The 24253-nt window shown below is 39.6% G+C and overlaps 1 protein-coding gene and 1 non-coding gene across 2 annotated transcripts in view; both read left to right on the forward strand.

Annotated features, from left to right (window-relative positions):
- Window positions 1-444: 444 nt before the first annotated feature.
- ANKUB1 (ankyrin repeat and ubiquitin domain containing 1) overlaps window positions 445-24253 on the forward strand; it is a 32134-nt gene continuing 8325 nt past the window's right edge. The window contains exons 1-4 of the mRNA XM_008008742.3: window positions 445-800; window positions 2153-2296; window positions 13129-13345; window positions 22845-22959. Coding sequence (XP_008006933.2) covers window positions 711-800; window positions 2153-2296; window positions 13129-13345; window positions 22845-22959 — 566 coding nt within the window. The 5' untranslated portion in view covers window positions 445-710. The remainder of the gene's footprint in view (window positions 801-2152; window positions 2297-13128; window positions 13346-22844; window positions 22960-24253) is intronic.
- On the forward strand, window positions 14478-14580 carry LOC119626019 (U6 spliceosomal RNA). The gene has a single exon (XR_005242225.1). It is a non-coding gene; the product is annotated as a U6 spliceosomal RNA (small nuclear RNA).

Genomic DNA, 24253 nt, shown 5'->3' on the forward strand with positions numbered 1-24253 from the left:
ACTATATTGTGTTGCTACTCAGCAGATTCTATTATAGAGAAATCGGAAGAGAAAGCCACAGAATGATTTGCCTACACATTCATCTCCCTGGTGCAAGTGGGTATTGTTCTGTACCCTGTGGCAGGATTATAAATACTGCCAGAGAACAAGTACACAAAGTTGTCATGGAAACCAGAATGTTTCAGCTCAGAGTTATTTACAGAGAACTTTCAGGATTATCACATTCAATAAAATCAACTCTTGTTTTGCTTCACCCTGTGCTAGTGCATCCCAATCAAATATCTATTTTTAAGGGTTCTTCAATCAGCTATACTTAAGTACCTAAGAATTCAGGAGTCAGTTGACGGGCACCACACCACAGAAGTATAATTTATGAGTAGGCTTTTTGTATCACATGCTTGAAGCTTGTCCATACTTGCCTCAACCATTGTCAAGTTTGCTGGTTTCCGTAATATAGGAATAAGGTGGCTATTGACTACTGCCTTCAGCAGATAAATACTTCCTCCACTGTAGCTGGTGTCTGTGTTGCCTGATACTGTGGCACTGTGGGACTAGGCTCTTCACATTCTGCAACTTACCTTTGAGGCTAGACAGTGACCGCTGCCTTTGGCTATCATTTTTGTCCTTAATTGTGAACTGGAATTTTTCCAGCCATCCAGGAGGATCTTTAAAAAAGTTGGGTATTTTTTGTTTGAAAAGGTAATTGTACAATGAGGATTTTCATCGCTTTTGAAGGATCTTTTGAACCATTTGATATTTCAGCAGATGAAACTGTGGAGGTTGTCAAGCTGATGATAAAGGTATGTACTTCATTCCCAAGCCATCAAAATGTATATTAATTTTAACAATGCAGTGCATTTAAAAATGTACAAAGGGTAGAGATGCTATTGGGCACATTTTCAGCAAAAACGGAATGAAAATTATTTGAAAATACTATTATTTGCTTACACAATAGATTTCTAAGAAGACAGTAACTCTGGTGGCATTAGACAAGAAAACAAAGAGTCAGTCAATTCCCAAGAAAACAAAAACAAAAGTCTGACTTCTTTTTAGGGAATGTGTGGGTTGTGCATAGGCCAGATAATATTATTGCAATTCTTCGTAAAAGGACAAAAGCAAGACACTAACTTCAGGCTATATAAGTGGGACATGCCAGTCATCAGATAAATGTCTTATTTGGTGAGCAAACAACTACAAAGAACCGAAGGATTTTGGAAGCAGAGAGGACTTTAGAGAACTTGTGAGCTATGGCTTCATTCTGCATTCAGGAAAAACTGAAGCTCAGAGAGGTTGACTATCTTACCTAGGATCACAAAGCCAGAATAAGAAATAACTTGTGTACAGTATCTTCCTTATAAATTTCATGTAAATGTTCACTCTAAAGTAAAAAATTAAGCAAAATATTTAGTTTCTGATCATCAAATATTTAACTTGGAGACAGTCATGCCTATTTGCTAAGCAGCATTTACCGAACCATACTTACATGATATTCAGATTATTATGATGACTGAAATCTAATTCTTGTAACACAAGGGACCTTAAACTCTATGTTTTATGAATCCCTTTGAAAGTCTGGTGAAGTCTATAGACTGCTTCTCAGAATGTCTTTAAATGCATAAAATAAAACAGATATAAGAGAAATGAAATTTGTTATATTAAAATACATTTTTAAATATTAAAAAGCCCAAATGTATGATACAGTGACATGTGGACTTCCTAATTAACACATTAACTAACAAGTTCTAGCAGCTCATCTAATAACTATTGTATTTTCAAAATACAGATCAGTAGAAATAATATTTTGAAATATTTGCAACAACTATAATGTGATATGAAAACATCTGTGACTTCTATTGGTGTCAGTCACAGGTGCAGCGACTACTCCTACTTTAATTTGCTGCCTACATGTGTAATTGAAAGAAAATCTCAATTTCATTTAGAGTTAATAAAATAAAGATGTAGTTTCTTCCTATCTAAATTCTATCCATAAACGTTTTGGAAGTTCTCTAAGTTAAGAACCTCTATTTAATACTTCTTCCATTTGTCCCAATTATAATGCCCAGAGGAAAAAAATGTAAAGGGAAAGAGAGTACATTTCTGGTCTAGTAATGTAGAAATGTACTATTTTCATCATATGCTATTGATTTTTAAGGATTATTTCCACATTCCTCTCTCTGAAGACAAACAAGGCAGGCGGTATCTGGAGTTAATGTATGCTGGAGCCGCTCTAAAGGACAGTTGGAGTCTTGCTGATGTTGGAATATCTTTCTGCTCAACTCTCAAATGCTTTGTTAAGGTATGATGGTCAGGATAACATTTGTCTAAGATATCTATCTCATTTTGAACAAAGTTGGGGATAAGTTAACCAAAGTAATTCCATAACTTAAAAAGAAATTGTCTCTTTTTGCCTTCTTCTCACTTCCATTTGTATAACGGGTCTTATGCATGCTTTGTGCTGTAAGGGGAAGTAAGATATGGAGAAGGGATAGAGTTGTCCCCTTTTTACTCTTCTTCCTCTTGCCTCCCCACACCCTTTATTGCCTGCCCAGTCCTGCCATCACAGAACCAATATGAAAACAAAGCCAAGGGAATTCCAGATCTGGAATTTGATGTGGGAAGAAGAGCATTAGATCACTTCAGTGGGGCCACAGTGATTACCAGCACTGAAATGAGGAAGAAGAAATTCTCAGTAGCAATAAGAATGAAAGGGAATTTTCTACATCCAAATCCAGCCAAGGTAGCCATTCCAATTAGGTGTACATGCAATAAAGATTTTTTTCATTTATAAAGGGTCTTTAATCAATGGTGCTTAACTTAAGATGCACAGTTGAGCTTTAAGAACCTTAAAAACCCCTAAAGTTGTAATATAAACAAAATTAATGTGCCTGGAGATTTTCTGAGTCTAAGATCCTGTATGTACAACAATTTTTTAAAGGAATGAGTGGTCCAAAGAATTTAAACGCTGCTGCTCTAGGGAAGAAGTATTATCCTGTATTAGCGCTTTACCGTATATAAAAATATGAACCTTAAGAAACTTAGTAAAGTATACATTCTCCACTAAATGGGGCACCAACTTTCTCATATTTAACATTTAAAAAAATTATGGTAGTCAAAGTTAACTCTTTCTTTTAATACGTGTTAGTATTTGACTAAATGGATGTTTAAAAGTAATACTCTGGGCCGGTTGTGATGGCTTACACCTGTAATCCCAGCACTTTGGGAGGACAAGGTGGGAGGATCACGAGGTCAAAAGATAGAGACCATCCTGGTCAACATGCTGAAACCCCATCTCTACTAAAAATACAAAAATTAGCTGGGCGTGGTGGCACACTCCTGTAGTCCCAGCTACTCGTGAGGCTGAGGCAGGAGAATCACTTGAACTCGGGAGGGAGAGGTTGCAGCGAGCCGAGCTCGAGCCACTACACTCCAGCCTGGGCAAGAGTGAGACCCTGTCTCAAAAAAACAAACAAACAAACAAAAAGGAATATTCTTCAATATTTATTATTAAGTAGGAAAGACAAGTCACAGAATAATGATCATTGGATCATCCCATTTACATAAACAAAAGACCACATTTACAAATGTTTTTAATGTTTTCTTTTCTCCCTCTTTTACTCAGAAAATGGAAGTATAACATTACATTTCAAAGCAGACCAAATTACAGCCATTTCTAAATGTCTTCTCTTTGTATCTTTAAATATATTTCCATACTATGTTTTTGGTGCCGTACAGGATCAGCTCTCTAAAATTTCCCAGAATTCTGTAATGCCAATCATAAGGTTCAAGACTTTTTATTGTTTGCTTGCTTAGAGATGGTAGTGTAAGTTCAATACTAACATTTGAGCTGACTGGAAGAATCTGATGGCTTTTTAGGGATATAGACAAAGTTTTTAACAATATAGATAGGATACTTTTATTTAACTAAGGACTGATTTTATTTTTATTATATAACATTTTAAAATTTATTTTTGACTAGGCAGTATGTTCACATGGTTCTCAATTCAAAAGGAACAAAAAGATACACAGTAAAAATCTCCTGGCCGGGTGTGGTGGCTCACACCTGTGACCCAGCAGTTTAGGAGGCTGAGGTGGGTGGATCACCTGAGGTCAGGAGTTCAAGACCAGTCTGGCCAACATGGTGAAACCCCGTCTCTAATAAAAATACAAAAATTAGCTGGGTGTGGTGGGCACACCTGTAATCCCAGCTATTCATGAGGCTGAGGCAGGAGAAATACTTGAACCCAGGAGGCGGAGGTTATAGTGAGCCGATATCACACCACTGTACTCCAGCCTAAGTGATAGAGTGAGACTCCATTTCAAAAAAAGAAAAAGAAAAAACTCTCTCTCCTCTGGCCCCCAGTTTCCCTCCCCAGATGCAACCTATGTTCACAGTTTTACTTACAAAAACATTCCCTAAATTCTGCCAATAAAGCATCATATATCACAGTGATGCAAGCTTCACGCTGAACTCTTTTACCTGAAGTTTTAAACTGCTAATTCTATAAATAGAAAGCAGGGGTAAAAGAGGTTATTCAATGCAACCAACCTGAGCAAGATGGTGAGACCCCATCTCCACAAAAATATTTTAAAAATTATCTGGGTGTGGTGGGGCACACCTATAATCCCAGCTACTTGTGAGGCTGAGGCAGGAGGATCAATTGAACCCAGCCTGTGCAAGAGAGTGAGACCTGTCTCAAAACAAAGAGAGGAGTTTATTCAAGAGAGCCAGGGCAGAAGTCACAGGACTGGACAACACACAGAGTTTGATTAAAAACTCTCAAGTTCCCTGAAATTTTACTAATTGTATTCTTCATTCTGTCCAGTAGAATCACATTTAGAGAATATCCCAGGCCCCAAAGAGTGCAGTCATACCAGTTCTATCACGCTTGATCTGTCTCAGTTTACCAAGGCTGATTTCCAAGTCATGTTAGTCGCTTTACTGAATAATTAAATCTATATACATTTAGGTAGTACCTTTCCTACTTAACTATGTTTAATCATGTTACTTTGTGAAAGTTAGTTTGCCTTGAGAGAGATGGAAGATGCCACAGTAAGGGAGGGAATGAATCCCTGAAGTGCATCTCTTTATCATCTCTAAATTTTGGTACAACTTAGAAATATCATAATGTGAACCCAAAACTTTTGTAAAGTTCAAAAACTTGGCAAGTAAGTGGTTTTTCTTTCTAAAAAGGTACAAGTAGATATTATGTCTCATGAAATAAATCCAAAATAGTTGGCTTCCTTATAGTGCTCATATTTTTGTGTGCTTACAAGGTTCTGCTTGTGTGAAAAAGAGGGAAATAGAACTAGAAGTACCATATGACCCAGCCATCCCATTACTGGGGATATACCCAAAGGATTATAAATCATGCTGCTGTAAAGACACATGCACACGTATGTTTATTGAGGCACTATTCACAATAGCAAAGACTTAGAATCAACCCGAATGTCCATCAGTGACAGACTGGATTAAGAAAATGTGGCACATATACACCATGGAATACTATGCAGCCATAAAAAAGGATGAGTTTGTGTCCTTTATAGGGACATGGATGCAGCTAGAGACCATCATTCTCAGCAAACTATCGCAAGAACAGAAAACCAAACACCGCATGTTGTCACTCATAGGTGGGAACTGAACAATGAGATCATTTGGACTCGGGAAGGGGAACATCACATACCGGGGCCTATCATGGAAGGGGGGGGGATTGCATTGGGAGTTATACCTGATGTAAATGACGAGTTGATGGGTGCTGATGAGTTGATGGGTGCAGCACATCAACATGGCACAAGTATACATATGTAACAAACCTGCACGTTATGCACATGTACCCTAGGACTTAAAGTATAATAACAAGAAAGAAGAAAGAAAGAAAGAAAGAAAAAAAGAAAGAAAGAAAGGAAGGAAGGAAGGAAGGAAGGAAGGAAGGAAGGAAGGAAGGAAGGAAGGAAGGAAGGGAGGAAGGGAAGGAAGGAAAGAAAGAGAGGGAAAGACACTGGATAAATACAGAGATTATTTACTGTGAAATACATTCTTTAAATAGTCAGCACTTTTTCCAGCTTCCCTGTATATTAGGCTTTTCTTTTAATGGCAATATAGACATATTTGGAAAAGAAATGGAAATAGGGGTAATACAAGAATAGTGGGAAAAGAACATTGTATTCTCACCACTTCTATTCAACATAGTGTTGGAAGTTCTGGCCAGGGCAATCAGGCAGGAGAAAGAAATAAAGGGTATTCAAATAGGAAAAGAGGAAGTCAAATTGTCCCTGTTTGCAGGTTGTATATTTAGAAAAGCCCATCATCTCAGACCAAAATCTCCCTAAGCTAATAAGCAACTTCAGCAAAGTCTCAGGATACAAAATCAATGTGCGAAAATCACGAGCATTCCTATACACCAATAACAGACAAACAGAGAGCCAAATCATGAGTGAACTCCCATTCACAATTGCTACAAAGAGAATAAAATGCCTAGGAATCCAACTTATAAGGGATGTGAAGGCCCTCTTCAAGGAGAACTATAAACCACTGCTCAACAAAATAAGAGAACACAAACAAATGGAAGAACATTCCATGCTCATGGATAGGAAGAATCAATATCGTGAAAATGACCATACTGCAGAAGGTAATTTATAGATTCAATGCCACCCCCATTAAGCTACCAATAACTTTCTTCACAGAATTGGAAAAAACTACTTTAAAGTTCATATGGAACCAAAAAAGAGCCCGCATTGCCAAGACAATGCTAAGCCAAAAGAACAAAGTTGGAGGCATCACACTACCTGACTTCAAACTATACTACAAGGCTACAGTAACCAAAACAGCATGGTACTGGTACCAAAACAGAGATACAGACCAATGGAACAGAACAGAGCCCTCAGAAATAATACCACACATTGACAACCATCTGATCTTTGACAAACCTGACAAAAACAAGAAATGGGGAAAGGATTCCCTATTTAATAAATGGTGCTGGGAAAACTGGCCAGCCATATGTAGAAAGTTGAAATTGGATCCCTTCCTTACACCTTATACAAAAATTAATTCAGGATGGCTTAAAGATGTAAATGTTAGACATAAAACCATAAAAACACTAGAAGAAAACCTAGGCAATACCATTCAGGACATAGGCATGGGCAAAGACTTTATGATTAAAACACCAAAAGCAATGGCAACAAAAGCCAAAATTGACAAATGGTATCAATTAAACTAAAGAGCTTCTGCCCAGCAAAAGAAACTACCATCAGAGTGAACAGGCAACCTACAGAATGGGAGAAAATTTTTACAATCTACCCATCTGACAAGGGGCTAATATCCAGAATCTACGAAGAACTTAAATTTACAAGAAAAAATCAAACAACCCCATCAAAAAGTGGGTGAAGGATATGAACAGACATTTCTCAAAAGAATACATTTATGCAGGCAACAGACACATGAAAAAATGCTCATCATCACTGGCCATCAGATAAATGCAAGTCAAAACCACAATGAGATACCATCTCACATCAGTTAGAATAGCAATCACTAAAAAGTCAGGAATCAACAGCTGCTGGAGAGGATGTGGAGAAATAGGAACACTTTTACACTGTTCGTGGGACTGTAAACTAGTTCAACCATTGTGGAAGACAGTGTGGCAATTTCTCAAGGATCTAGAATTAGAAATACCATTTGACCCAACCATCCCATTACTGGGTATACACCCAAAGGATTATAAATCATGCTGCTATAAGGACACACGCACACGTATGCTTATTGTGGCACTATTCACAATAGCAAAGACTTGGAACCAACCCAAATGTCCATCAATGATAGACTGGATTAAGAAAATGTGGCACATATATACCATGGAACACTATGCAGCCACAAAAAAGGATGAGTTCCTATCCTTTGTAGGGACATGGATGAAGCTGGAAACCATCATTCTGAGCAAAGTATTGCAAGGACAGAAAACCAAACACTGCATGTTCTCACTCATAGGTGGGAATTGAACAATGAGAACACTTGGACACAGGGTGGGGAACATCACACACCAGGGCCTGTCATAGGGTGAGGAGAAGGGGGAGGGATGGCATTAGGAGATATACCTAATGTAAATGACGAGTTAATGGGTGCAGCACACCAACATGGCACATGTATACATATGTAACAAACCTGTACATTGTGCACATGTACCCTAGAACTTAAAGTATAATAATAATAATAATAATAATTAATAATAATAAAAATAAAAGAACATTGTATTAACTTTTCCTTCTTTGAAAAAGAACTCTTATAGAAGCCATAATCAATATTTTCTATGGTATATACCTCCAATTTCTATTAATACAGGAGTCAGTCCTGACCATTCATTGCTGATGCTGTTGCATTTCACTGTGTTCCTATAAACCATGGCATGAGGCACTGCAAAAGTCTATGTTTTTGTACAACATGTAGAGGCACTATCACTTTTGCCCCCTTCATTTTAACATGTGTGATCATGGAAATGATTGCTTAAGTTTTGTCCACTGTTTTCACCCAGTGCTTAGAATAGTACCTGATAAGATACACAGTAGGCTGCACATAAAGAGATATTGATAAATGAATTGATAAGGGTTTGAGAGGTAAAGTATGGAAATTAACAAGATGGTATATGATTGTCTGCAATTCATAGCAAGGTACTGAGATGCATTTCAGGGATCCATTCCTTCCCTTACTGTGGCATTTCCCATTTTTCTCTACTGTTAGGGCAAAGCTCTCCCCAGTATTCTTGGCTTTTCCCCTGACCAACATCAAGGTTCTTAGTTGGAAGCAGCAGAAGCAAAGCCTAGATAATTTAAGCAGAAAATAAATATTGAAAAGCTATTGAGTAGTTTTCGGAAGATTGGAGAATCAGTCTTAGAGATTATGCAGCCAGAAACAACATCTAAAGCACGCCCTGGAACTAATCTAGGAAGGTCACCACTACAGACAACACTGAGCCCTCAAAGCAGGCACTGGACATGCTGCCAGCCCTGCTGCCAGGTCGGCAACTTCAGAAATGCCATTGCCCACAGACTTTCCTGTGTCTGTTGCTTCTCTGCCTTAGTGGCTCCTAATTCAAAGTGGGGGTAGATAGGCAGGTCTGATTGGGAGCACCTTGTCACATGTCCATGCCCTACTGCAAAGGGGGCCACTATCCAGCAGGTTGTGCTTTTCAGAGTGTGAAGTGGGCTCAGCCTCCCTAGGACTCCTCCTGGTTGCCCTGCCTCCTTCTATAACCAGACTTGTACCAACCAAGTGCTGGAGTCAAAACATAGTTAATCCCTCCTGACATCCCTGGAATGTTGTGAAAAGCTGTGTTATGCTGAGAGAATGACTGTAGTACCATTGAGTAGATGTCTATCAGATAAGTTAGAGAAGTTTGTACTATCTTGACAAGTCTAAAATTGATTCAAAATGATAAACATTTTAGCTTTCAAAAGGTACTGTTAATGTATAAACACAAAAATCCAGGAAATATATATGTGGTTTTACATTTATGTATTTTTATACACAAAAGCATGTATAAACATATTTCTTTAAAATTTACACATGAAAGCATGTTTCTTAAAAATGGCCCTCTTTTCTAAGATGAGCCATAAAAAAAGGTATGAAAAGAATCTGGTGAAGAAAGGTGTTCCAATTCGGTGTCCAAGACTCCACGGGTAATCTCTCCAGAATGACTACCACACAAGAGGAGAAGTTGATGAAGACATCTCACTGGAATTCATTCGGTTCAACAAAAACAAACATTATTTCCCCTTGTGCTCACTCTGGAATAGTTCAGCAAGCTTCTGTTTACTTAGGGCTATAACTCCAAAGCAGCAAAATATAAAAAAGCACAGCTTGAGAAAAAATATAGCAGTACATTCAAAACTTTCTTAACTTGTTTTCTTTCAGTAGGTTCTGTTTAGCTTTTCCTTTTTTATTGTTAAAGTACATATATGAATGTACAGTAAGTTAGCATTTGTTTTTTGAAGGTAAGCATGGAATTATTCTCATGAAATAGCATGTATTTGTTTTTATTGAAAAGTAAGATACTTTGTGTATATCTCTTGTGTTGGTTTGTTTGCATCTCAGTTTGTTTATAAAGGAAAAAGCCGAATTTTGTATATGTTCAACAATGATTTGTGTATAGTATTATTATTTAATAGCATCTGACTTCCTTGGGTATGACTGACCAGCCTTCTCTGATTCAGAATACTTGGGGAGGAGTATCATGTAGAGACAGAGGTAGAGAGATGCCTTCTCTTATGTGGATAAGGTGGGTTAGCAAGTTGCTATTAATTGACATCTACCTACTCCCTCGTCATACAACCAAATGAGGAAGTATCGACAACTAATGTGCCTCACTAGAACTCAAAATGGGCTTTCCCATAAAAACAAGGTTTATACAAAGGTGAATATGTAGAGTTTAAAAAGTAAAATGAGAACTACGTTATGGATTTAAAAGGCCTGGGATGTGATTCACATTTATTATTTATGTGATAAAAAGTTCCTGAATGCTAAGAAAAATGAACAGACTCTGCAGGTGTTAATTTTCTTGAGACTTAAGAATCTGGCTTCATTAATAATTAGTAATATTTTCTTCCTTGCACTTTTTATTTTCATCTAAAGATTGCCAGATCAGCTGGGCACAGAGGCTCACTCCTGTAATCCCAATAATTTGGGAGGCTGAGGTGGATGGATTGCTTGAGGCTGTGGGGTCCAGACCAGCCTGGACAACATAGCTACGCCCTGTCTCTACAGATAATAATTTAAAAAGTAGCTGGGTGTGGTGGCGAGTGCCTGTACTTGGGAGGCTGAGGCAGGAGGATTGCTTGAGTCTAGAAGTTTGAGGTTACTGTGAGCTCTCATAGTGCCACTGCACTTCAGCCTGGGCAACAGAGTGGAACCTGTCTCAAAAAAAAAAGATTGCTAGACACTTTGCAATTCTCCCTTATTACTTGTTCCAGAGTCAGTTATATGTATACTAAGTCATAGATGCTTATCTTTATAGATATAAATATATGATTATTCATATTCTGAGAAGCTTCTTTTCAACTTATCTAACCTCATACACCTAGTTAACTTAAGGGTGACTTGAGAGCTGGGAATGGAGGCGAATTCTTTCCCCAGCTACTTAGGAGGTGGGATACTGCTTGAGCCCAGAAGTTCAAGATCAGCCTGGGAAACATAGCAAGCCTTAGACTCTTAAAAAAAATTTTTTTTTAAAGAGTGACTTGGGACTCTGTTATTTTGTTTGCATGTTATTCTATTTGCATTTATTTTGTTATTTGTTTGCATTTAATTTGTTATTTGCATTTAATTCTAAATATGAATTAGGAATTTTTAAAGAAATAAAAAAGAGCTATTATATAAAATATAATTTTTCTCTCTTTCCCACTATCTTTTTATTCAGGTTTCATAGGAATTTCTGCCTGCCCATAAATATTATCTACATTAGCTTGAACAGATACTTGCTTTAGGGAACCATAGGAAAGCACAGCATGGCAAAAGTGAAAGGGTGAATCCTGTGTCCTTTAAATTTGTATTTCATGGGTTTATGAGAAACTATGATAAAAAATTGTTCTAAGCACTTTAGGCTTAGTGGGCAGCTCAGCTTGCTGATCTGGCTTTATGCACAGCCACAGAGGGACCAAACCTATTCCTAATCACTTCAGTCACTGAAACGGGCCCTAGATCAAAGTATTGTAGCCTTAAATTTCATCAGTAACACCACTCCTCAAAGGCTTTTTCAAAAAGGTCATGTTGACCATATTACTGCTATGTGTTATGTGGGAGAGGAGAATGCATTTAATGTATTATAAGTCTGCAGGAGGCAGGGGCCCCTGGAGAAACCAGAGAGGGATTCTGATGGAAAAAATAGAGGAAGGAAGCAAAGGAGGGGCAAGACAGCATTGACAGGTTGGAGCCCCTTGAAGAACCTGGAGACCAGATACCAGGTTCTGAGAGAATCCTGCAGTCGTGGGCATTCTGTGATGGCGCCATGTACTGACATCCGCCAACCCAAGAGCAGACCATTGCAGAAAAATATAATTGTCCTGAATCTGCTAAAGAGGAAGTAAAGTCAGTTTCATTTTTCATGAGAAAAGTGGAAATGATAATAATCTTTTCCTCCCTACCTGCTTCCCGTTTTTCCTATTTGCTGTATTTTGAGTTTTGGTTTGACTTGTCTAAACCTGTTGTTAACAGAAGGATTCATATTTTCCTCAAACTTTCCATCTTAACTCTACTTCAGATATCTCAGTTCTACTTGCTTTCCTACTTAGATTACAAAATGAAAGAAACAAAAGAAACTTTTCTAAACCTATATTTAGTATTTCCCTTTTTAAATAGTAAAAGTAGGCCAGGCGCAGTGGCTCACACCTATAATCCCAACACTATGGGAGGCCAAGGTGGGAAGATCACTTGAGCCCAGGAGTTTGAGACCAGGCTGGGCAACATAGTGACACACACATACACACACACACACACACACACACACACAAGAAAGAAAGAAAGAGAGAGAAAAAGGAAGAAAGAAAGAAAGAAAGAAAGAGAGAGAGAGAGAGACAGAGGGAGGGAGGGAGGAAGAAAAAAAGAAAAGAAAAGAAAGGTAAATAATAAAAGTAAATATATGTTGCTTTTAAAACAGTCAAACCATATAGACAATGAAAAGCACAAAATGATAAGCAAACACTCCCCTCCCACTCTCAACTCAGTTCCACTTGCCAGGAATAACCTCTCAGGAAAATAATAATAGTAATAATTGATTGAAGATTTCAAATCCACAGTATTCCAAATTAAAGTGCTGCATAACAAAGGAATGTTTTCTAAACTAACACCTGCATAAGCACAGGATGGATATAAATTATCAACACTCTTATGTATCTGGGTCTGTAGACTAAGAAGTCAAAGGATCTCAAAGCCTTTCCAAGTCTTCTTCACTTCACTCAAACAGGGGGACCTGTTAATATCTCAGGACATAAGAGCTAGACTCAGACCAGAAGGCAGAGAACTTAACTGACTATTGCTTTCACATTAACACCCATGTCGTGGAGCTAGAGGTGCTCAAAGCTACCCCCTGAAATGCTTGGCCCTCATCCCAACCCCCAGACAATAAGTTCCCTCTTTTTCTCTCCCTTTAGGAAGAAGACAAGCCTACTCTATACGTGTTCAATGCTGTAACTCAAGACACAATGCCAATAATGGAGAGCATTTCCCTTCTTGATAAAACAGTGTCTGATCTGAGAACACTGGTAACTCTGAGATATGGCCTCCCTGTGAGTGTCTACTGTCTCCGAACCCCAAGGGGCCTGGAGATGTATGATTGCAACACCCTCAAGGACTACCAGACTGATATTGGTACTGCCCAGTATATTTGATATCAGCTACCATTTGGCACTAGGGTCCTTTGATACCAGATTTTGCAGCTTTTCAAGAGAAAATGGAAATCTAGGATTTTTATATACAATCTGTTAACTTTATTTACATACTCACTTTAAAACAGTTAATACATTTACATGGTTTAAATATCAGAAGTGAAAAAGGATGTGTAGTGGTAAGTCTCCCTCCCTCTCCTGGCCCTACAAGCACTTAGTTCCCTCCTCATGGGCAACCATTATTGTTCTGAAGATTTACAATCAAAACCATTTCCAAATTAAATCTGAACAAATGGAGGCATTATTTCTAAATGGAAACCTCTGTAAGTTCAGTGTGGATATGAATTATCAACATTTCATTCTTGGGTCTGGGTCTACAGACTAAGAAATAAGGAGGGTCTCATAGCCCTGTCACATCTTGTTCTCAAAGCAGATTCATTAATATCCTCAAGGTAGAAGAGCAAAACTCAGACCACTTCATCTTTTTCTCTTTCAAGATACACTTCGGGCATGTATAAATGCAAGTTCAAGTACATATTATTTTTCCCTTTTTTAATGCAAGGCAGCATATGATACATGCTATTCTGAACCCTGCTTTGGGCAATTTCATCTTAAAATGTCACTGGTTATATTAAAATAATCTTTTTAACAATGTGACACCAATGCTATACTGGCTGAAAGTATGCCTTAGTGGAATAGCATTTATCCCTGATACAAATTACAACCTCTCTCTAAATACTATACCTTGGCTGGGCATAGTAACTAGTGATTCATACCTATAATGCTAGCACTTTTGGAGGCCAAGGGAGGGGGGAATCACTTGAGCTCAGTACTTCAAGACCAGCCTAGGCAACATAGTGAGATGCTCATCTGTACGAAAAAAAAAAAAATAGCCGATGTGTTGGTGCACACCTGTAGTCCCAGCTGTTTGGGAGGCTGAGGTAGGAGGATCACTTGGACCAGGAGGTTAAGGCTGCAGTGGGCTGTGATCACACCATTGCACTCCAGCCTGGGTGATAGCGAGGCCCTGTCTCAGGAAAAAAAAAAAAAATCTGTACTTCCAGGTCATGTCTACTATAGCCAAACATCAATAAGACAAAGAAAAAAGCTGTCAGATTTGTTTTAAGAATACTAAAAAATGATTGGACAGTACAGAGATGATTAACATGGCCCCTACCTGATGATGACACGCAAGTTCACGAAGCATTTCACATTTTTAAAAAATGGTTGGAACCTTATAGAAATTATTACTTGAAGTAAATGAATCCTTGCTGACAATTAGCACATCCTTAGTTGACATTGTATTATAACACTGCAGTGAAATTTGAGTTCTCCCAACATATACATAGGGCTTTGTAGGTATCCTTAGTTAAGCAGTTTTGCTTTATATAACTGCTAAATTTGCATTTATTGATACTTCTCCTGACTGTTATATTTGCTTAGCATTATTCTTTCCTGTTATTTTAAATTAAGGCTCTCAAAACTTTAACATAATTTTTTTCCTTGTTTTTGATCAGGGAAGTGAAGTTCTACAATTTCTCCTCAGAGTACTTTGCTATAACACACATACCTGCTCTGCATGCTTGCTGGAAGCTGAACCCTGCCTAGAACATGATGGGGGCTTGCATAAGGAAGGGCACACAGTGGCATCTGTCCCCAAGCAACTGATAATCTAGTTATTTAATGAAGTACCAAAGGATGAAACAAAACTAGAATAAACTCTGGATGACTATTCTTCAGGCCTATACTGCTCAGATTATAATGTGATGTTTTAAGCTGGAAGATAATTTGAATTGACCCAACCCCAACTTTTATAGACTTGAAAAAAAGTAAATCATCTGAATGATTAAATTACTTGCTCAGTGTGTGTCAAGGACAACATACCTACTCCTTAAAATGAACTTTTGGGAGTAGGAACTTTAGGAAATGATGAATGATGGTGTTCAGATATAAGGTTAAGGGTCTAAGCATGACCTGAGTAACTTGCTTTGGCCACCATGAGAACACAGGGCATCAGAGGACCTCAAAGGGAAGGGAGGAAGGGCTCTTTGGCCTGTTTCATATGCTTCATACCTTTACCTAAAGCATAACTAGTATTCCTTAAGTAGCCAGCTCACCTTTTTTAAAACTAGAAGGTAAAAAGAGTCCTTGATCAGCTTCTTGTACAGGATCTCTCTTTCTAGTCAATAAATCATCTCTGCTGCTATCAGGAGTTGAACCTTGGCCCCTTTTCCAGAGGCAGTGGAAAATCAGAAGGGTTTGGAGAAGCAGTCATGTCCAGGTTGAAAATCGAAGATTTAAGTAGCTCAATTAATCACTGCACATACTAGCTCATACAAACATTTACAAAGCTGCCTCTGCACTCTGGGTGTTTTTACAGTAAAGTGATAGAAATGAGACATGTATACACACTCAGTTAAAATCCAATAAGTCAGCTCAATGCGGGCTGAAGGCATGCAGGAAAGGCATTCTGGAGAAAGTGGGACTGGAACACACAAAGATGTGGGAACTATGGATCATCTGAGAGGAGGTAGGAAAGACATTCCAGGGACGGACAGAAAGCAGGAGACTGTTCTGGAGAGTGGAGGAGGCTTCCCGAGAGCACTAGCAAACACAGCTGAGGGCAGAAAGAGGAGGATCTTAAGGTGAGGGAACACAGCTCACACTTGCTGTGGCTGCAGCCAGAGCCCTGCACCTTCTGGAACAGGAGTGTTTTTTGTTTTGTTGTTGTTGTTGTTTGTTTTTGACTCGCAGTCATGCTCTTGTTGCCAGGCTGAAGTGCAGTGGTATGATCTCAGCTCACTGCAACCTCCGCCTCCCGGGTTCAAGCGATTCCCCTGCTTCAGCCTCCTGAGTAGCTGGGACTACATGCATGTACCACCACTCCCAGCTAATTTTTTTGTATTTTAGTACAGATGAGGTTTCACCATGTTGGCCGGGATGGTCTCCATCTCCTGACCTTGTGATCCACCTGCCTTGGACTCCCAAAGTGCTGGGATTACAGGCATAAGCCATTGCACCCAGCCTAGAACAGGAGTGTTCTAGGAGAGGTTTGATCCGGTAGCAGGCAATATGAAATATAGAAAGGAGTGAGGAAAGCCTGCAGGCAGGGTGATACAATAACTGGCATGTTCGATAATCCCAGTATTAATTAATTTCTTTAGCAGTGGAAGAGACAAATCTGAGAAACACAGAAGGCAGAACAGGACAGAACATCATGCTAGATCACTTTGTATTGAGACAGGGTCTCACTCCATCACCCAGGCTGGAGTGCAGTGGCACAACCTCAGCTCACTGCAACCGCTGCCTCCTGGATTTCAGTAATTCTCTCACCTCAGCCTCCTGAGTAGCTGGGACTACAGGCGCATCCCACCATGCCTGGCTAATTTTGTGTGTGTGTGTGTATTTTTAATACAGACAGGGTTTCACCATGTTGGCCAGGCTGGTCTCAAACTCCTGACCTCAAGTGATCCACCCACCTTGGCCTCCCAAAGTGCTAGGATTACAGGAGTGAGCTAACACGCCTGGACCTAGATCACATTTAAGTAGAGGAACGAATCAAAGTTCTCACACTAGGACAGTGGTGGGGAAATTGAGGAAAGGAGCTACGTTCTGGGTTTTAAGCTTTAGATATGAGGAAACTCAGAGAGTACTTTTTAAAAAAATGTTACTCAGCTGGCCAGTTAGTGGCAAAGCTGTAAGTAGAGCTGAAGTCTTCTAATTTCCCTTCACTGCAAACATGGAGTTAGTGCTTGACTGATGGTTTGGGTTAGCAGATACTGATCCTGCCCATGTAGGTGGAGGCTGAGCCCTGTGAGGGGTGCATTCCTCAGAGAGTAAATATAGAGGGGAACATCTTAAGGGCCAATGGCTGGCACTCAGGACATGCTGAGGTCAGGGCAAGCACACAGAAGAGTCAGAAAACGAGACACGGAAAGCTGTCAGAGTCAGGAGAACTGGAACTTTGTATGCAACAGATGACGAGACTGTTTTCAAGATGCTGGTAAAAGTACAAAGACAATTCTGAGATTAAAAAAGAAAGAAAAAAAAAAGCCTTGGATTTGCTTTAAAGATCTTTGGTGGGCTCAGAGAGAGCAGCTTTAATAAAGGAGATGGAGAAAGAAAGATTTCAGGGATTAAGAAGAAGATAAGTAACAATGGGATAAGGGAGTTCTGGTGGTAGAACATCTAATGACTAACTTATCATAAATCTATCATGATAAATATACCTAATATGTGTGATTTTGTGACTTGAGGCTTAGTGGCACATCACATAGGTCCAATACATACATATACATGCAGACATACACACACGCACACACACCCCTAGTCTTACATCAACCTATATGGTACCAGGTGTTCATTTTAGCCCGGCTTCTAGCTCTGAAATCTCTGCCCTGGCTTTTGCTTTCCCCTTGCTGATCTACATGCTTATGTGCTTGTTATTCTGTTTTTACTTCACATATATTCATAAACTGTCATTCATCCTTTCTGAAACAAGGAGTACCTAAACAAATGAGTGAATGAATTAATGCCTTTTCTTTACAGATGATACCAATTGGTACTCTTCACCATAAACACCTCGTAGAATGTATTCGTGGCTGCCTGCGCACATGGCGCCTGAGAAACCATTCCAGGAGCAGGGTTGTGTCAGCTCAGATCCTGAAATCTGAGCTGGCTCCAGGGTCTTTTTACCAACCTTTAGGCTCATGGAGACCTATGGTGCCATTTTAATTCCTTTTATTGATGAGAAAATTGAAGTTCAGAGAAGTTAAGTGATCTGACCAAGGTCACACTGCTAACAAATGATAATCATACACCCAGGATCGGGTTTTTTCTAACAATTTATATTGCCAAACCAGTATGCCTTTATTGATGACCTTTAAGTTCTAATCAATGTTTTATTTTATTTCTTCCATCAGAGGAAGCTCAAACCAGAGAAACAATTTCCAAATTCAGGAAGAAAAAGTCCAAATCAGATAGGCATAGATTGACTCCTGGGGTATGAATGAAGAATCCAGAAACTTGGGAGTCAGGGGCCACATATGGAGAGGTTGAGGATGATTGCCTAAATAGGCACTGTTGCTGCCATCTGCTGTCCTGTGTGACCTGGGCATAGTAGATAAGTTTGCAAGCACAGAATGGACAGATTCAGGTTTTGTAAAGTTAACACAGTTTTGTGGGTCCTCTTTTAAAAAATCCAAAACTAAGACAAGAACATTAGAAAGCTCTATAGAAGACAGCAAGGGGCCCTAAAGCTTATTAGTTTTCCTCTCTCTTCAGTAATAGGTTTTAGTTGTATTTTCTGGAGCAATATAGCATTTTTCAAGTAAATTTCTATTTCCCAACAGAATTCCTAAGCTTATGAAGGAATTTAATATCTGACAAAGAGGGCATTACAAAGCAACAGGGGTGAAAGGATAATCTAATAAACAGTGCTGGCTGACTTGTTTAGAAATTCTCTGGATATTCAAAAGTTGAGCATTATCAGGACTGTTTCATTGCAAGGAACTGAACTGATGGTTATAATACCTGTAATATTTGCTACTAGACAGGGAATTAAAATGAAACAAAATGCAGGACCTGATGGAGGTGCCCCATCAATGTTAAGGAGATTTAAATCGTACAGTCTCCTCTGTAGTTTTCAGAATCAGGTCTCATTTAGCAGTAGGCAGGAGGGCTAGAGAGAGCTGAGACTCTGAGGGTAGGCAACCATCCGGAGAACAGGTAAGCCAGGAAAATCCCATCTATAGACATCTAGCAGTGGAAAGTTAGCCTCAAATAAGTCCTTCTGGTGGAAGTCCTGGAAAAGGCAAGTCAGTCTGCAGCTGTCAGTTGGTAAGGCCAAGGAAGGCAGAGGGTGACCCTCAGGGAGATCCAGCGGGGACCTGGTGAGTGAACCATAGCACCAAGGTAGTGAATGAATGAATGAATGAATGACACAAGAGGCAGGAAACTAGATAAGGTGATGTTGACATCAGAGGCTCTGATAACATGTGATAGAAATCTAACCCCAGAGATTAGGGTTTACAGTAAGAAATTCAGAAATGGAACCTTAGTCTTAAAACCCAAAAGGTAGGGTAGAATATTGGGATTTACAACATAGGGCACAAAGTGGGGACTTGCTCAGGAGGAACAGAAGTGACAAGAATATCTGACCAGGATGAACAGGAACACTGACTTCCTACCAGCCCTCTGAGTTACTGGCCTACATCTTTTTATTTTAGTTTTTGTAGAGATGGGGTCGCGCTGTGTTGCTCAGGCTGGTAAATTCCTGGCCTCAAGCAATCCTCCCACCCAAAGTGCTGGGAATACAGGTGTGAGCCACTGCACTGGGCCCCTGGTCAAAATCTTAATAAATTCCCTCCTACAGGAATTGTTCTGTGGACCTGGGGCTGGCTGGTCCTTCAAATGGAGACCGTGTAGCCTCAGCTGTGGAGGACTAAGGAGGCTGGGGTACGGAGCCAGGCTAAAGCTTTCTACTGCTCATTTGGGAGTGATTTTCACAATAAACTAAAAACGTAGATCATTGCAGCAGGAGATAAAATAAATGCACTTGGAGTGGTGTTTAAAGTCCTTTGTTTCCAGTCCATGAGAATTAAACATTTTGTGAGAAGGTTTAAGTACAGCAAGAAGCTTTAGAGAAAATTAATCTATTGTAGGAAGTATGGTCCATATTTTGGAAAATGTTTATCAAGGTATTCCTACAGAATAGCTGCAGGACCACTACTTTACGTCTACAGAATAATTCCAGAATTCTCCAGCAAGGAGAGTAAACTCTCCTAGCTGAGGTCCAAGTGATGAGGATCAAGGCAGGTGAGGGGGATAAGGGTAGTAACGCAGGTCAGGCCTATAAGTAAACAAGTACGTAAATAGGAATCAATTCACAAAGAATAGCAAGTCCAAGGTCAAGAAATCCAAACCAGAGTAAGGAGTAACAGAGGAAGAGCCCCATTTCAAGATTGCAGGTTATAACATAGAATGTCCAGTAAGGGAGGGACTGGCAGGGAGATATCCTTTGTTGTGTGTGTGCAGAGAGGAAACAAGAAGGAAAAGAGAGGAGAAGCAGAAAGGAAATAATCAGAAAGGCAACTGAAAGGAGGAAACTCTCTAGGCATTAGAAAGAAACCTAAAGACAAATTCCAGGGAATTCTGGAAATTCCCTGCTGGCTGAGAAGCCTCAGGCAAGTCACCTATCTCTGAACCTCAGCTTCCAAGTCTATAAAAGGGGGCTGCTGAGTGGGCTGGTCTTTTAAGATCTATCTTCACCACTCTGTGATTCTAAGATTACTGGTGTTCTGAAATCTCAGCCAACAAAGATAAGCACAGTTCAGAAACCACCAAGGCCAGAAACAGCCTGGTGTGCACAGGGAAGTGCAGGCCAGCCTGCCCGGTTAGGAGGGCAGAGCATGGCCAGAAGAAGTTTGGGAGTCCAGCAGAACTTTATTCAACAAATACTTACTGAGTGTCCACCATAAGCCAGGCACCACTGTGGAAAGCAGGCATAGTGGCAGTGTCCCTACCCTCCTGAAGCTTGGATCTCAGTGGAGGAGGCAAACACCATCAAGCAAACAGAAAAATTTCTCATTTTAAGCAGAGATTGAGAGCTACGAAGTAAAAGAAGGCAAGAAAATGGAATAAATGATGCAGTAAACTGATGGGAGGCTATTTAGATAGCTGGTCAGGAAAGAAGACAACATTGAGCAGAGGCCTGAATAAAGAAGCGGAGGCTGCTGGGAGCATCGCAAAGTAGATTTAGGTGAAAGATTATCTAGGTCTGAAATAGGGCAGCGCTGGTTGAGATGGAGGCAAGGAGTTGAGATGTTCTTCAATATTGATCAGGTAAACTTGTCAGGCCTAAGCAACCGTTCAGATGTAGGACATGAAAAAAAATGGGAAGGATGTTGGGTGCGGTGGCTCACACCTGTAATCCCAGCACTGTGGGAGGCCAAGGCAGATGGATCATTTGAGGTTAAGAGTTCGAGACAAACCTGACCAAGGTGGTGAAACTCCTTGTCTACTAAACATACAAAAAAATTAGCTGGGCATGGTGGCCTGTAATCCTAGCTACTTGAGAGGCTGAGGCAGGAGAATCACTTGGGTGACAAAGCAAGACTCCATCTCAAAAAAAAAAAGGGGGGGAAGGATGAAGAAAAACTCTCTAATATATGGCTTAGGTAGCAAAATAGATGTACCACTCACTGAGCAAAAAAAAAAAAAAAAATGTAGGAGAAAAAGCAGGTTGGGTGAAAGATAATGAGTGGTCTTCTGGAATGATGGGGTTGTAGTGCAATCCCTCCATTGGTAATATGGCCAGCAGGGGGAGTCTGGAGCTGGAGCAGAGGCTGGGCTGGAGATTGGGACTTGGGAATGAGTGACACCTGGGTGGTCAATGAAGTCATCATCGCCACTAAGATTGACAATTAATCAGACATCAAGTATTTAGTGAGCACCTACCAAGTGCCAGGCTACACGGCAAGTCCTGAAGGAATTTTCTTCTTAATGGGAGCATGAAAAAAAAAATCTCCAAGCAAGTAAAATGATTCCAAGTACTGATGACAGAGGCAATAAAGAAGTTAACATCATGAGATACAAAATAATGAAGGTGAGGAGATAGTAATGGCAGATATTGCTTTAGCTATGGTTGAAGTGAAAGATGAATAAAAAGGACACAGTCCTGTGAAAATCTAGATGAAGATCATTTCAAGCAAAAAATTGTAAGTCATTAGGTCCTGAGATGGGAGTAGATTTGGTGTGAGGACAGGTGAAAGGTCAAGGTGGCCATAATAAATGAATGAGGCAGAGAGAACTAGACTGGACCACATAGGGAGAAGGCTGGGTTTAATCCCCAGGGAAACGTGTGTAAATTGAGAAGAGCAGAAGGCTGAGGAAAGATCCCTGGAAAACAGCCTGAAGGATAAAGAGAATGTGGTATCACAGAAAGGGTAGACTTCGGAGGAGCCAGTGATAAGTTCTCCAGCAGCAGTGAATTACTTTTATGTTTGTAACAGAGAACAGCTCATGTTTCATAAAGGATAGAACAAGCAAATTAGCTGGTGAGCATCATTCAACTCCCTCACAGCCCACTCATAAGCTAAAGGCTCCAGAAGGCCATTTGTCCTGCCACAGGTCCTTAGTTTCCTCTTCCAATATAACAACTTTAGTTTACTTGGTAATATATACAGCAGCATTGAATCAATCTCCACAAGGCTGTTTTAAGATAGCTGCAAAAAAATATTTCAGCGCTATATGCAATCATTGAGCAGATGAGAAAATGGTAATGCACAGATACTAAACAGCTTTTCCAAGCCCCAATAATGGCCTATGCTAAAAATAGCATCCCTGTCTCCTTGTTTCAAGGTTATTTTTCATTTTGCATCTAGCTCATGCCTCTGTTTGGGGAAAGCTACCATTAGAAGTTTTATGGATTCCCAAACCACACTGCTGGACTGGAACCATAAACCACCTCTCTTGATCCACAGGCACAACACTTCGCTTGGACGTCTGGGATGGATGGAAGGAATTTCTGATGGGTTGTCTCCTTGGACAAAAACTTAAAGTCCAACGTTACTTATCAAAAGAAGGACCAGTACTCAAGTATGAGAAATTAATGTTAAATTAACTTAGCAAGTGCTGTAATTTTTTACTAAACTTCCATCAGACCTTAAGCCTGCAGTTCACTCACTCTACAGCTGGGGTGCTGCTCTATGCCAGTTCCACTTAGCATGTTTCAACCAAATATTATTATTACATATTTGCTGGAACAAAACAGCAGGGATGCCATCAGGACTGGCAGTCTTGCGATTCAGATAGACTTTCCTCAGGAAATACTAACTACAGTTAACCTTTGAACAATGCAGGGGTTAGGGATGCCAACTCCCCACACAGTTGAAAATTCCCATATAACTTTCGACTTCCCCAAAACTTCACTACTAATAGCCTACCATTGACCAGAAGCCTTACTGACAACATAGTCAATTAACACATGTTGTGTATATGTATTATATACCATATTCTTAAAATATTAAGAAAATCATAAGGAAAAGAAAATATATTTCCTAGTCATTAAGTGGATGTGGATCATTATGAAGGTCTTCAATCTTCAGGTTGAATAAGGCTGAGGGGGAGAAAGAGGAGAAGGGTTTGTCTTGCTGTCTCAGGTGTGGCAGAGGTGGAAGAAAATCCCCAAACTGAACCTCCACAGTTCAAACTCATGTTGTTCAAAGGTCAACTGTGATTAAATGGGTGACTTCGACTTGATTTAGATATGAGACTTTCAGCAACATTTTTCAAGGCTATCAGAACACATACAGACAGTCCACAACTTACGATGGTTCAACTTAGATTGTTCAACTTACAATGGTGTGAAAGTGGTATTAATTCAGTAGAAACTAAACTGCCAGTGCCCATACAACCATTCTTTTTCATTTTCAGTACAGCATTAAATAAATTACAGGAAATATTCAACAGTTTATTATAAAATAGGCTTTGTGTTAGATGATTTTGCCCAACTGTATGCTAATTAAGGCGGGCTAGACTAAGATTTGATGTTCAGTAGATTAGATGTATTAAATGCATTTTAGACTTATGATACTTTCAACATATGATGGTTTTTATCAGGACATAACCCTATCATAAGTCAAAGGGCATCTATATCTTGCCACTTTCACATTCAGTTATTCTTTAAGAAAACACTTGTTAATTCACTGAAAACATTGACCACATCTTCCTAAGCTCACATGTAATTTTTCAAACTGCATTTATTACCAGCATTCGCACTTTTGCCATACATAAAGTGTAACGGGTATAGCTGGGGCAGGAGGAGGGTTGGTTCAGAGAGGCAGGTGGTCATTTTAATGTGTTAATACAGCCATCAGATTCTCAAATACAC

Source organism: Chlorocebus sabaeus, chromosome 15 (assembly GCF_047675955.1).
Source record: "Chlorocebus sabaeus isolate Y175 chromosome 15, mChlSab1.0.hap1, whole genome shotgun sequence".
Classification (NCBI taxonomy): Eukaryota; Metazoa; Chordata; class Mammalia; order Primates; family Cercopithecidae; genus Chlorocebus; species Chlorocebus sabaeus.